This window comes from Etheostoma cragini, chromosome 18 (assembly GCF_013103735.1).
Source record: "Etheostoma cragini isolate CJK2018 chromosome 18, CSU_Ecrag_1.0, whole genome shotgun sequence".
NCBI lineage: Eukaryota > Metazoa > Chordata > Actinopteri > Perciformes > Percidae > Etheostoma > Etheostoma cragini.
Genome location: NC_048424.1, coordinates 6756416 through 6769928, shown reverse-complemented (window position 1 = coordinate 6769928; position 13513 = coordinate 6756416). Strand labels below are relative to the sequence as shown.

The 13513-nt window shown below is 42.1% G+C and overlaps 1 protein-coding gene across 2 annotated transcripts in view; it reads right to left on the bottom strand.

Annotated features, from left to right (window-relative positions):
* Positions 1-247: 247 nt before the first annotated feature.
* The window catches only part of fut8b (fucosyltransferase 8b (alpha (1,6) fucosyltransferase)), an 81387-nt gene continuing 68121 nt past the window's right edge, over positions 248-13513 (bottom strand). For both annotated transcript variants that reach the window (XM_034900921.1, XM_034900922.1), the window contains exons 7-10: positions 10480-10726; positions 3471-3647; positions 3164-3314; positions 248-1951 (exon numbers count right to left, since the gene is read on the bottom strand). In XM_034900921.1, the coding sequence (XP_034756812.1) occupies positions 1613-1951; positions 3164-3314; positions 3471-3647; positions 10480-10726 (914 nt within the window). In that variant the 3' untranslated portion in view covers positions 248-1612. The remainder of the gene's footprint in view (positions 1952-3163; positions 3315-3470; positions 3648-10479; positions 10727-13513) is intronic.

Sequence of the window (13513 nt, the reverse complement as noted above, 5' to 3'; positions counted from 1 at the left end):
AGCAGGGTCCTCCGTTTTATGGAGATATCAAAAGATGAACTTCAGGTAATGACTTTTACTCTTCAAAAATAGATGATACCCTTCAGGAAATGAACTCTTCAAATATATAAAAAGCCTTGATTCCCAGTTTGGAATGTGTGTAATGCAGTTGAAGCATATTCAGCCTGATTGAACAAGCAGGTGCTGCCCGTTAAGAAATGGAGGAGCAGATGGCGAACACAACCAGACCGAAAGAGGAAAAAACAACGTTTCTCAAGTTTATTCGATCTGTGGTTATCAAAGACAATGCCCAAGAACATAAGTTATGGAAAAAAAAGCCTTCATGATGGGGACCTTGAGTTTGATATGACATAGCATTATTATTTTTTAAACATAGGCATCTTTTTCTTCATTTATTTTAAAACAGCAATGTTAAGAGTAAAAAATTAAAAATAAACAAGCAGATGGACAGAAGAGACAGCAGTGATGCCAAAAAAGGACATTATCTCAGTGGAGTGCTTCTTTTGGTGAGCCTCGGGACGGCTCTTGTGTCTGTGTGTGTGCGTGCACCATGAGTTCACCATACTCCACATAATCTTACCATTGTTCACTAGAGGTCACCAGCAGAGTGACTGGAGTTCACCATTGTTCCAAGTGCTAGAGGGGCTGAGGACAGTCCCTGCTGTCACTGCCAGTCTCCTGCTGGCCACACCAACACTATTCAGTCAGGAGGAAAGCCAGAAATAAAAACACACACTGCTCAACATTAATCAGGCCGTGACACGGCCCCTTAGACTTAAACAGCACACACACAGGCACACTTGATCACGCACACATCCATCCACGCACGCAAACACCCTGTACAGTGTACAATCCACAAGCCCCATACGCACAAAATTAAGACCGTTAAAAACACTCAATAAAAGCACAATATGGTATTTTAAAATTAATTGCACATGTAAAGACGAGATGGAGGAAGCACAGGGAGGGAAGAAGGAGAAGTGGGGGGTGTGTGTGGGGGGGCAGCGGTGACCATGGCAAGAAGAGGATACAGTACATTCAGTAAACAAAACAAAAAAACTGGAGAAAAAGAAGAAAGGCGAGATTAGAATCAAAACCACTGAAAAGAATTAAATAAAAATCGAAGTCCCAGTTTGTCATCTTTTTTTTTCAGTCATTGATTCAAAGCTCACTCTGGGGGGTGCGAGTCTTACAGTAGTCCCAGTCTTGTCTCGGGAGAGCGAGTTCGGTCAGTTGTGTAGATTTGAATTGTTTTCTTGCTTTATTTAAAATCATTGTTCACGTCTACATCTCTACAGACCCGACGTCAGAGCATCGAGCAGGGGGAGTAGTAGTAGGGTGTAGGTCTTCCATGACCTGACATATGCACAGGCATTTACACAAGTGCACATACACACACACGTCCACGCACACACACACGCACGCACGCTCTCACATAAACACACAGAGTGCCTTCTCATTCCTATCAGCCCTGGGTACAGGCTTTTTCTTTTCTTCCCAGCTTTGTGCACTAAGTACGCCTCTCTCCTCTGTACAAAAGCAGCCTCCTTCCTTAGAATCGGAGTCTGCGTGTTTCTCCTTCTCTTCTTTTATTTTTTTTTCATTTCTTTTTCTACTTCTTTTGAGAGATGAGCAGTTTGTCTGCCTCGGGGTACATCGGGTACTTCACGGTCTCAATTTTCTCTTTCACCTTGTAGGAAGGGTAAAGGCCAGTGCGACCCAGTTTACGGTTGATGCCTTTGGAGTATCCGTCCCAGTGGTTTCCGGCTACGCCTATCACGTCTCCGGGCTCCAGGGGAATATCCTCGCTGTTGCGCGGCTGGTGGGGGTAGATGGCGATCTGGTTGTGGGCGTTTTGACCTCCAAAGTAGTAGATATCATCCAGGGAATAGAAGAAGGAGGAAGCGTCTGGATGCAGAGTCTGCATAATCTCATAGGCCACACGGCAGACCTGAGACAGAAACAGAACCAGGGATCATTTTCTTCGATCTATAGATGTAAATGCATGTAAATGTAAATGTGCAGTATTTATATAGCGCTTTTCCATTCTTAACAACTGCTAAAAGCGCTTTTACATCTACAGGAGACATTCACCATTCACACACATTCAAACACTGTGGCCGGGGCTGCCGTAGAAGGTGCCACCTGCTCATCAGATAAACATTCACACACATTCACACTCCGATGCCCAGCACCGGGGGCAACTCGGGGTTCAGTGTCTTGCCCAAGGACACTTCGACAATGACTGCAGGGGCGGAGATCGAACCACCAACCTTCCGATTGGCTCTACCACTGAGCCACAGCCGCCCGTGTATTTGTCTTATTAACAAAGCTGTAGACTAGAGAACACATGGATGCCCAGATAGCACAGTTGGTAGAGCGGGTGCCCATTTATAAAGGTTTACTCCTCAACGCAGCGGGCCCGGGTTTGATGCTGACCTGCGGCTCTTTGCTGCATGTCATTCCCCCCCTATCTTCTTTCCTGTCTTCAGCTGTCCTTTCAATAAAAGTCTAAAAATGATCCTTGAATTGGACCATTAAACCCAGGGTGTGAATGGGAAATATTTGGCTCACACATTATATTTAGGCTTGGCAGGAAGCCCATCCACTCCACATTTTAAGTCTCAATAAAACAGCACTTTAGAAGCTGACATGATTAGAATAATGGATGACAAATGCCATTGTAATGTCAAAGCTGTAATAAATAGGCTTCGAATCATGTAAGTGAAAATTGGACATTAAGGTTGCTGACCATCACATGCTTGCCTCGTGACTAACTGGAAACATCAAGTGATGATTGCCTGTTGTTGCAGCTTTAACAGGCCAGTTTAACCCAAAACCACTTGGTTTTCAAAAGCCCTGGTATTTCAGTTTTTAGGTGTGCTATTAATTAAGTGTTATCTCTGTTGGTCTTCATAAACTGAAATATGGGAATCATTTTGATATACTGTACATCCAAACATTATTCATTTTATTTCACTTACATGCTTCCTTGTCTACTAGCAAGTGCACATCCAAATTCCAGGCCACCTTCCGTGCTAGTTTGGACTGCTTTCTTGCCAACATCAAATCCATCCAACTCGTTGCATTACAATACCAAAAACACAAAGCAAGAAAATAACATTTTGTGTTTCTAAATGTTGACTGAGGAGAGTGGGCTGACCTGTGAGGAGAAGGTGCAGACCAGGAAATCGGTCTGAGACAGGAAGTGGATGTCCAGGATGACTCCTCTCAGTGAGTTCTCAGTGTAGCGGTTGTGAAGGCCTGCTGACCACGAGATGGAGTTATCGCTGATGAACTCATAGTCTGGATACCTGGAAGGGACAATAGGACAGGAGTCAAAGTAAGAAAAGTCACAAGACAAAAGACACTTAGAACACATATGGGTAAATACTCTTGCATTCCCATTGGACAGACCCATTATGACCATTAACACTCTCTCTCTCTCTCTCTCTCTCTCTGACACTGACTTGGTCTTGGCTTCCTGCAGCAGGGATGGATCGTCAGTGGCCAAGTAAACTCGTTTCTTGTCGATGTAGACACGTCTGGCCAGATTTTGGAACTGCTCCTCCACATGCAGCATGTACTCCTCTATGGGATGGAAGGCCGCCTCCGTCCCCACTTTATCTGTCCTCCTCACATGGACTCTACAGACAGACAGAGACACAGACAGGGTTCCAGACTAGTAATACAACTGCTGAGAAGCTTTTCTTTCTTTTAAACTGAGGACCTTGCTTCTAAAAAGCCACAGTGGTGAAGCTAAAAGGGGATGACATTGATGCGCTTGTATGTATTTTATTTACGTACTTCAACAGCACTTTAACTCAAATGGCATATCTTTGAAATCTGTCCATTGTTGGTATTAACGCAAAACCCAAAATGGGACGAAATACAAAAACAAAAAGGGAAAAAGGAAAGTGAAGCTGTGACAGAGACAGAGAGATAGAGAGTTTAAGAAATAGAGCGGGACAGAAAAATAGACAGACAGACAGACAGAAATATTCAACTGTATTTATTTTAGAGTCACTGTCATCGCTCGCAGTAAGCTAGGACTGCTGTCAGCGCTTGTACGTACGTGAAAAAGAGCCGTAGTGTAATCAGAACAAAAGATGGTCTACAAGGGAGACATTCCCTCTCCTGACACAGAAGCATCCCTCAAACTAATGGATTCCAAACAACAATTTCATTCCATCCTGAACTATTCAATTACAAAACTACCAGCCACATATGCATTGTGACTTCTGGCCAAATGAGCAAATTAATTTTCAAAATCGAAGATGGAAAATAAACCTATTTTTGCTAACTTATTGAAGGAAAATCGAGCGAACACAGTTCAGTTCTGCCCCAGTACAACCGTCTGTGTACTGCTGACCAAGGAGCAGCTCCACTGGAACATATGGGGTCATGGGCCTTTTTAAAGACACTTTGGTGACAAATTTTTGTCTTTCACTTCCCCCGTTCAGGATTTCCCAGTTGAGTTTAGGGGTTCAAACAGCTTCTCTAACCCCAAGTCTGCCACTGGCTCTTTTGTGAGAATGAGGTAGTGGAAGAAAAAACCAAAAAGAAAGAGTCAGATGTTCAGAGAAAGAGAATAAAGACTGTACCTAATTTCTACTCTTGGCCAGTGATCAATCAACGACTTGGGAATGACCCTTTATGTGGCAACGAAAACCAAAATAATGGAGTGAGAGCAGGTGGACGAGTGGGGGGCAGTGGTGTCGGAGCCTTTCATTCGCTGTCTCTCTGATCAGACAGAGGTCTTGACTCAAGGCTTTTCCATCCTTTGTCAGACTCAGGGTCCCTCTCTCCTGCTCCCTTACGTCTTTCATGTCTATAGTTGTTTGTTCCTGTGAACTCTCTTTCTGTCTTGCCCTTTTCTCTCTCCGTCAGAGCAGGAGAGACTGCACTGCTTAGCTCTAAGCCATCTCTTCCATCCCTCGCCTCCCCTCTCCAGAATTCTCCCACACTACAGGCACAATAATTCAATTCATTTCTCTCTATTCATACAGCCCCGGCAAGACAGGGCAATCCTCATGGTGGGCGTAAAAGCATACATTAGAGACATCAAACACACCCACGCTAGACACAGCAAGTGCTGATCCTGGCAGATTGTGACAATAACACATAGGCGGAATAAACGATTTGTTTGACAATGACCTCTGGGTGCCTATCTGCTGAATATTACCATATTAAATATATACTTGATGTTAAATCACTGCTTATGCAACATGCACATCAAAACAAGTTCTTCTTAAGGTTTACTTTCACTGTGGGTGACAAATTAAAGGACAGCACAACTTAAAGTGTTTTATTAAGGTGTTGGGCCACCCATGAGCCTCCAGAACAGCTTCAGGACTCTTAGAACCGCTGAGCAGTGTGGAGAAAATCAAATATGATATTTTGGACCAAATACCTTGATATCAATACTGCAACGATGTTGTAGTGTTTACTATTGGTGCTTTCACAAAATATTTACACAATGAGTTTTCATCTATATATATAAAATATTCAATATATTGCCCAGCTCTAACTCTTAGATTCTAAATAAGTGGAACTCTAATCAAGTTTTCCTTAAACTTGTCATTCTATATAGATAAAGCACGAAACCATAAGCTTTACTTTCTGCAGATAGATAGATGACAAACTCAAACTTGTTCCCCAATGTCATGTAAATCGAGCAGAGTAAAGAATTGTGAAAATGTAGTACAAAATGTTAGCTACAGTTATCAATGATTTTTTTCTATTTACAAATATGGATTAAATCACATATGTTAAAGATAGCTCGTAGTGAAGAAAGATTATCATCAACTCTGCGGTTCCCCTCAGCATCTATCAGCTCATTTTACGCCCCAAACTGTTTTAGTCTACTCTCCCAGCTCTCTGTAGGTTTCCTGCCCGGCACCACCTTAAAGACAGAGTTAGCGACGAGCTGTTGCACAGATAGAAGCATTTGAAGCTACTCTAACCTGGTTGGTCTTATAATACATCTGGCTTTGAAGAAGAGTCTGGTTTGGACCCCCAAATTAACATAGAAGATCCATCGCCCGTTTGCCAAAGTTGATTCCGAGTTAACTTTTTCTCTCTCTCTCTCTCTCTCTCTCTCTCTCTCTCTCTCATGCTGACTCACGGAGATTTCTTGCGTTCTCTGTCTTTTTTTTCCTCTGTCTGTTTTTTGTATGAGTTGGAAGCAAAAAGCAAAAAAACGATATTAAACAAAGAGAAATGTTCTCCCCCTCGTCTTCTCGTCATAAAATTCTCTGGGTGGGCCATGCAGACAAAGGTTGAGGTAACCTTGCCCCTTATGACCTTATAAGGGGCAATATTCCAGGTTGTCCTTTCTGAGCTTCCATTTTCTCAAAGGCAGAGCAGGACATAGCCAGGACTAGTTTTACACCTATTGCCATTTCTAGCCACTGGGGGAACTCATATCAATGTTAAAAAATCCTTATGAAGTGTAATATTCATGCCATTTGACGTTTTTGTGTTAAAATCTTGTCTTGTCTTGCGCAAACCCAATCTAGTGTCTCGACTCGTCTCATGAGCTGAGTGTCTCTTCACAGCCCTAATAAATAAGCAACGCTTTACTATCAGTTCTTTTTAGTAACCAACAGTTACTAAACGTTCACCACATCAACTTTAAAGGTCAATATTGTGTTGACAGTTTAACATTTGAATACTAAGAGAAAAACACTCTTTCTCAAATCATTTACTGATTCTTAGTATTTTTAAAGATTATTTTCTGGACATTTTTAGGCCTTTGACAGGACATGAAATGAGAGAGAGAGAGAGAGAGAGAGAGAGAGGGGGAGTGACATGCAGCAAAGGGCCGCAGGTCGGAGTCAAACCGCTGCGTTGAGGAGTAAACCTCTGGATATGGCCACCTGCTCTACCAACTGAGCTACTAGGGCGCCATCATTTACTGATTTTAATCAAAAAGTACCTGGATTATTTATAAAGTTTTGTCCACCTTTTCTACAGTTTCCACTTGAAATTGTATTTTTAATTTAACATTATCACACATATTTGTACCTGTTTTAAGATATTCTCTGATTTAACATGTAAAGACATACTGTTTATACACAATGTATTGCAAGCCTTATTTGTATTGAACAGACTTGAAATAAGATGTCTAAAAATGTATATATACAGTAAATCCATCACTTGGTAACCACATTGCCATGGCGATAAGGCTACTCTGGCATCTGCAATAGAAGCAGTAACCCTATTTTTTTCTCTCTCTCTCTCTCTGACAATCCTTACTACCATTAAGAAGCATTAAACGTTGGCAGGGTGGAGTTGTGCTGATAGCTGCTTTTAGTCGGTGGCTTCCAGCCTCCCTGCAGCTCGTGTCCTGAGGGAGCGACAGTGAGAGAGTGGTGATGGGGGTCGGCTGGCGGTTGTTGGGTTCTCTGGGGACAAGCTGCCTTTCTATCCCTCTAGGTAATCTCTCCATCAACCGCTGCATCTCCCACTGCTGCCGCCCTCTCGTCTTTTTCTTGCACTGACACTGTGGCTCTCTTTCAGCCCCACTTTTACATCTCACATCCCCCGGCTCACTTTTCACACACATATTGCCTTCCCCCACAGTGCTGATGGAAGCGCGCAGGCACTTTGTTGCAACACAGTGCAAAGTGGAAAGGACGTATCAAGAGCTGAGAAGGGACCGGACAAAAAGGGATGAAAACTTTGTTCTTCCAAGCACATCATTTCAATAAGCCTTTTCCCAGTGATATGGAGGGAAAGAGGACGGGATATATGAGTGTGTGGAGGGGCTGGAGTGGGAAACGCAAAGAACAGCGATAGAGATGTGTGTAAAACTATGAGAGCAAGAGAACTGCGGGTAGGGATGTGCGCCTGTGGGAACGTGAGGGAGAGGTGAGTATGAAATATAAAAATTTTGAAGAATCTCGCAGCAGGATGAACAAATGAAGACAGAGCAACAATCGCAAATGAGAGGATGTGAGAGAACGGGGAGATTGAAAAAAGTTGAGAGATGAGTAACAGAAAAGAACAAAATTAGGGAAAACGAGGTGGAGAGCCAAAGAGGGCTGAGAAGAAAGAGACGAGTGCTGCTGGGGTGATGAAAGGCAGACAGGTAAAAACCAAAGAGAAAAGCATCTGAGGAAAGAGAGAGAGAAAGAGCGAGAGACAGAGAAACAATGAGCGTGTAACAAGAGGGAGTGAGAACCAAGTAGAGCAGGACAGTAAAAGTGAGGAAGAACGGTGACGATCGCTTGCAGCGAAACATGAAGAAGGTGAGAAAAGAGAAGTTATGAAGGGCGAGAAGCCGGTACAGAGACTATGAGCATATGGTTGTGAGAATTATGAAGGGGATTACAGAACTAAACCAGGCTGACTTCACAAACTATAGAACATAACTCTTAGCGTTTGTTTTAAACTACTTACTTTACCAGGCGGGTGGAGTCAGCCTTATGGGACGGTGCAGAAACTTTAGACAATCTCAGCAAAGTATCTCAAAGTCATTACATATACTTTCCCATGACTGGCAGTTAACCAGTGATCACGTGCATTGTCCATATATGGTAAAACCCCTCAATCTGCTAGACCAAGTAGGTTTAAACAACTGAGGGGAATTACTGTATTCACAAAGTCCTATTTGATCCAGGTGTAAAGTCCTGCTCAAAGACGGGTGGAGTTATTCATGAGACAAATGTGGCTGGCAGATAGCACATGAATGTTCATTTACTGAACGCCTGATTAAGTAAAATAATGTAGTAAAGCTAAACTGATAAACATGTACAACCCATTTCTTAGAAGCTGATATGAAAAAAAGGGGCTTCCAGTCTTGTGACTGAATACATTCCCCTCCTGGGAACGGAGCACCTCACACTGATAAATGCTTTACAGTAATGGACACTGGACCATTAGAAGTCCCAAGTTAGTTTCAATTTCTGAAAACAGCACAATACAAAGTAGAGTGGTCACAATCAAAGCCAGGATGATATTAAAGACTGAAATCCGACCCGAAAATGGAACATTTGGAACAGTTGGTATCGCCACATCTGCAACTATTTATGCCAAGTTTCCAAATATCTGGGTTGTGTCAGATATCAGGGCACTGAAGAGCATTGTGTTGGAATGCGGAGACACATAGAAAAACATAAAAAGATGGTGAACATGTTTAAGCGGCTAAACGTCAGCATGTTAGCAGGCTAATGTTTAGCATTTAGCTCTAAACACCACTGAGTCTACAGCCGTGAGCGCTACCGCAATTTTGTTCTTAAAGACCAAAACCAACAAAGTGTTATTCATGTGTATAATACTTTTTGGCTTCTCTACCTGTCAGGCTCTTGGTAGGTAGGGTCTGACGGTGCCAGTTGGGGGTGTGATGCACAGTGGCAATAATAATCACAATAATGATAATGGAACAGGGACTACAAATGGTAGTCGTAGTAGTTCAAGTCATAGCACTGCAGGGCGTTACAGGGTGTAGCGTGGTATAGCGGAGCAGAGGTGGACGTAGTGGGATGCAGCAGTGACAGCTGCAACCAAGATCACGTTGCCATCCTAATCCTAATATCCTAATATTTTGTATGTGGGGTCAACTCTAAATAAACTACGGAGCCCATTTTCCTTGTAGTAAGGGAAGATGTTAGTCATTGCAACAGTAAGCCTCATTTACATATGTGATGATAATAGGCTTTGGACAACAATGGAGCTCTTCCGCACAAAAGAATATTAATATATCAGGCTTTTGACTACATAAACAATAATTGTTAGTGGGATACAGTCACTGTTTTTTCTGGTCTTTTCATGGGATTTGTTGACAATAAGAAAAATATAGACCTTAGCCAGAATTATCCTTTTATCACCAAAAACTATTGAAGATAAAAGAAAAGCTGACAGGCTATTCATTTTTAATGCGGCCATTAAATATGGTATAAGCTCCTCTTACCTCGGCTTGTTCAGTTTTACGGATTTTAAAAACTGTCAGAAATGCTTTTTACTATTCATCTATTTAATTGCTTTAGCAACAATACAAGATCAGGAGGTCTTCAGCATCTAACGGCTTGGATTGGACTAGAGAATAAAAACCCTCGTGGGGACATTAAAACATAAAACAAAGCAGAATCCGACAGTGATAGTGATGAGTAAATAGTGATGAAATATCTTTTAATCAAGTCAATTTGCATGAACAGGAGCTGCATAAGTGTAAAGGAGGGAAGTAATGGAAAAAGTGAATACCTTCCAAGAATAAATAAAGACAAACAAAACACCACCATCAAATGGAGTAACTTTAAATCCTGTTGTATTAACCTCACATTAACCTCACCCAGAGCAGTGCTTGTATTCCACCACAGCCCTTGTGGCTATGTCTTCCTTTTATTGTAGAGATATGCTATAATAACAAACTCATCATTATTGATAAAGTACAGACACCCTACACACACACACACACACACACACACAAACACACACACACACACACACACAGAAGTGATAGCTGAGTGTCCTTACCCGATGATGGGGTGTTTGAAGCCCAGCTTGGCGGTGGTCTGCTGGATCTCCTTCTCCAGCCATGTCTGTGGGCGCACCAGGTACTTGACAAACTGGGAAACCCACCAGACGGAGGGGTCGCCGTGCAGACGGTGCAGGCGCGGGGCCAGGTCCTCAGGGATCGCCAGGGGCAGGTAAGGGGGCCGAGGGTGAAGACTGTCCACAATAGGTAACTCCACAACCTGGACGTCCTTATCGTGGGCCTCTCCTGGATGGTCCAAAGAGGAGCATGTTGTGCTTACACTTGATATAAAATACTTAGTCAACATATTTGACAGCACAGCTCAAGTATACAGCTGTAATGAATGATTATGTTTATTATCATTCACGCAAACATGATTTTTTTCTATTCAAAAATGATTTAATTTCAGATTAACTACAGAACTACAGAAAAATGTTCATCACAGTTTCCCAGAGCCCAAAGTAATGTCTTCAAATTGCTTGTTTTGTCCGGCAGCAAATGCTCACTTTTCAAAAGCTGAAACCAGCTCATGTTTGGCATTAAATGACTAACGGGATAAACATTTCAGCACTACTCAAGTTAAAAACCTGTTTAGGGGCCTTCCTTATCAAAACGGAGGCCCAAGGCTAGAGTGTGCCGCATGATGTACGGATTGTAAAGCCCTCTTTTAAGCTATGTAAAAGAAATTCTATTATAAGTACTGTATATGGAGTTTGGAGGCATTACCAAGTTGATAGTATAGCTTCCTGTCAAATAACAGACAAAACTGGCTTCCATCTGTGGGATCGCTGAGACTCAGTGTTTTACTGAAATAGCTACTATAAATAATGTTACTCCATATGATGTGATGCAGTGAGATATGTCAGCATTATTCCTTAGCCCTATTATATTAATTCCTGTTCTCGTTCCAGCACAAATCCAAATCCCCCAACCCCATGTGAGTCCAGCTTTTGTGACCGACAGCTGCTCTTTGCCTGTCCTTGCTTAAAGGCCAGGCAAGCTCTTTTTTATTGAGGCTTTGTAGGGCCAGGGGCTGATGAGAGGACCTGGATTTGAGGAGTTTGAGGGAGAAGGGGCTGGTGGTCTCGCATTGGCCCCTTTCGGGCTGAGTCCTGCTTGGCAGAAGCCCTGGGCAGAGTTGAACAGGGTTAATTACAAAGGTCACATCTCTGGGCAGAAGAAAGCCCCCCCCCCCCCCGCACTGCCAGAGCTCCGTGCACATCAAGGCCAACTGTCCATTCACAAAGACACATGTATGTGCATGATGCACACCTGCATGTGTTAACAAAAGGTAGAAAACACACACTTACAAGCATGCCAACATGTATGTACCAACCGACAGAATACTACATGGAAGTACAGATGGAAAAAAGTTGATCCAAAAGCAGCAAGTAAAGGGGATCCAAAAAAAGACAACAATATAAAGAAATGTGCTTTCACACACACACAAACACACAAAGACACAAATAGACACAAAGAGCACCAGCTAATCTCATTGCACCAGAAGGGATATGCCTGGCAGACAAAACCTTCGCTCTCTTTCAGTCTTAAAACCTGAAGAATATTTTGTCTGTTATTATTGTTTGTGTGTGTGTGTGTGTGTGTGTGTGTGTGTGTGTGTGTGTGTGTGTGTGTGTGTGTGTAAAACCCTGATTTACGCAAAAACAAGTTTGAGGTCTGTGTTCTGTCAGACTAAAGTGGCTTCCCTAACTGCCACAGACAGGCCCTAATACAGCTGCAAACACATTCACAACACACTTCCAAATAAATGGCATAATGAGTCATTAAAAATGGCCTTTCACAGAAAGGGTACATTAAAAAAAACATGTGAAAAACAAGGACAGAAACAGAGGCTTCAATTTATGTGTATGTATGCCTGAGCATGAACTGAATATAAATTGGTGGAAGCATTAAATATTGAACAGAAAAAATATTCCCAGGCCTGTCTTTGCTTATATAACGGCATTGGCATGATTCACATAAGGGGGAATGGGCATATTTTGAGGTCTGCACTTCTTGGCACAATGTAGAGAGGGCCTCCCACAGCTACTTAATTAGATCACAAAGCTCTTTTAAATTGCATCACAACTCTAAAGCATCTGCATATGGTTTCTTCATGCGATATGAACACATATGGGTGTGCACTGATACAAAATTCCTACACTGTATTTTAAGCCTACGATGTATACTAAACCTCATAAATATTTCATAAGATTAACATTAGCTATGAAACTGGAGAACCAAGAGTGACACCACTAACACACAAAATACCTCTCCATTTCTAATATATTGGAATCAGAGTTCATGAACTTTGAGGACTCTTGTTTTAAAGATTGTTGTTTTTAAAGATTAAAGAGTAAACCTCTACATATGGGCGCCCGCTGTACCAACTGGGCCACCCGGGCGCCCTTGTTCCAGTCTTTACATGGCAGGGAACATTATGTTTCTGCAACTGCTCGGACTCACTCATAAGGCAGTAATATCTTTACAGAGAACCTCAAAGGAATACACTTTCTTTGGCAAATTAGCTCTTTGATCAACGAACCATTGTTCCACAAGAAGACTTGTTCCCCTTTGTGTGTGTTCAGAATTTAGTCTGTTATACCAGGTCTGCAAGATGGTGTTAAGCTCTCTCATGCTGTACATTGAATGTAAAAGTAGTAAAACAGCAAAACGCAACAGTGAGTTAATAGACAGAAGGTCTGGTTCTGAAACCCACCATTACTTTTGGTCTGATTATATTTGTAGTCATAGCTCCAAACTAAAACCAGAGTTTTACCAATTTTTTACAGTTTTAATCTGGCGAGGTTTTGTACGGCTGCTTGTAGCATAAGTATCCAATTTTTATTCCCAAGAGATAGACAACATGGGTCAAGCTTTATCAATATTTCCATCACATCATCATGATCTAGTAAAAAGTGAAACTTGAGTGTTGTATCTCTACTAGAAAATAAAATTCAAATAATGTTCAGCCCTTAAAGAGGGACAGGCCACTGGGTGAGACCAATTTGTATCAATATTTTAATTATATGA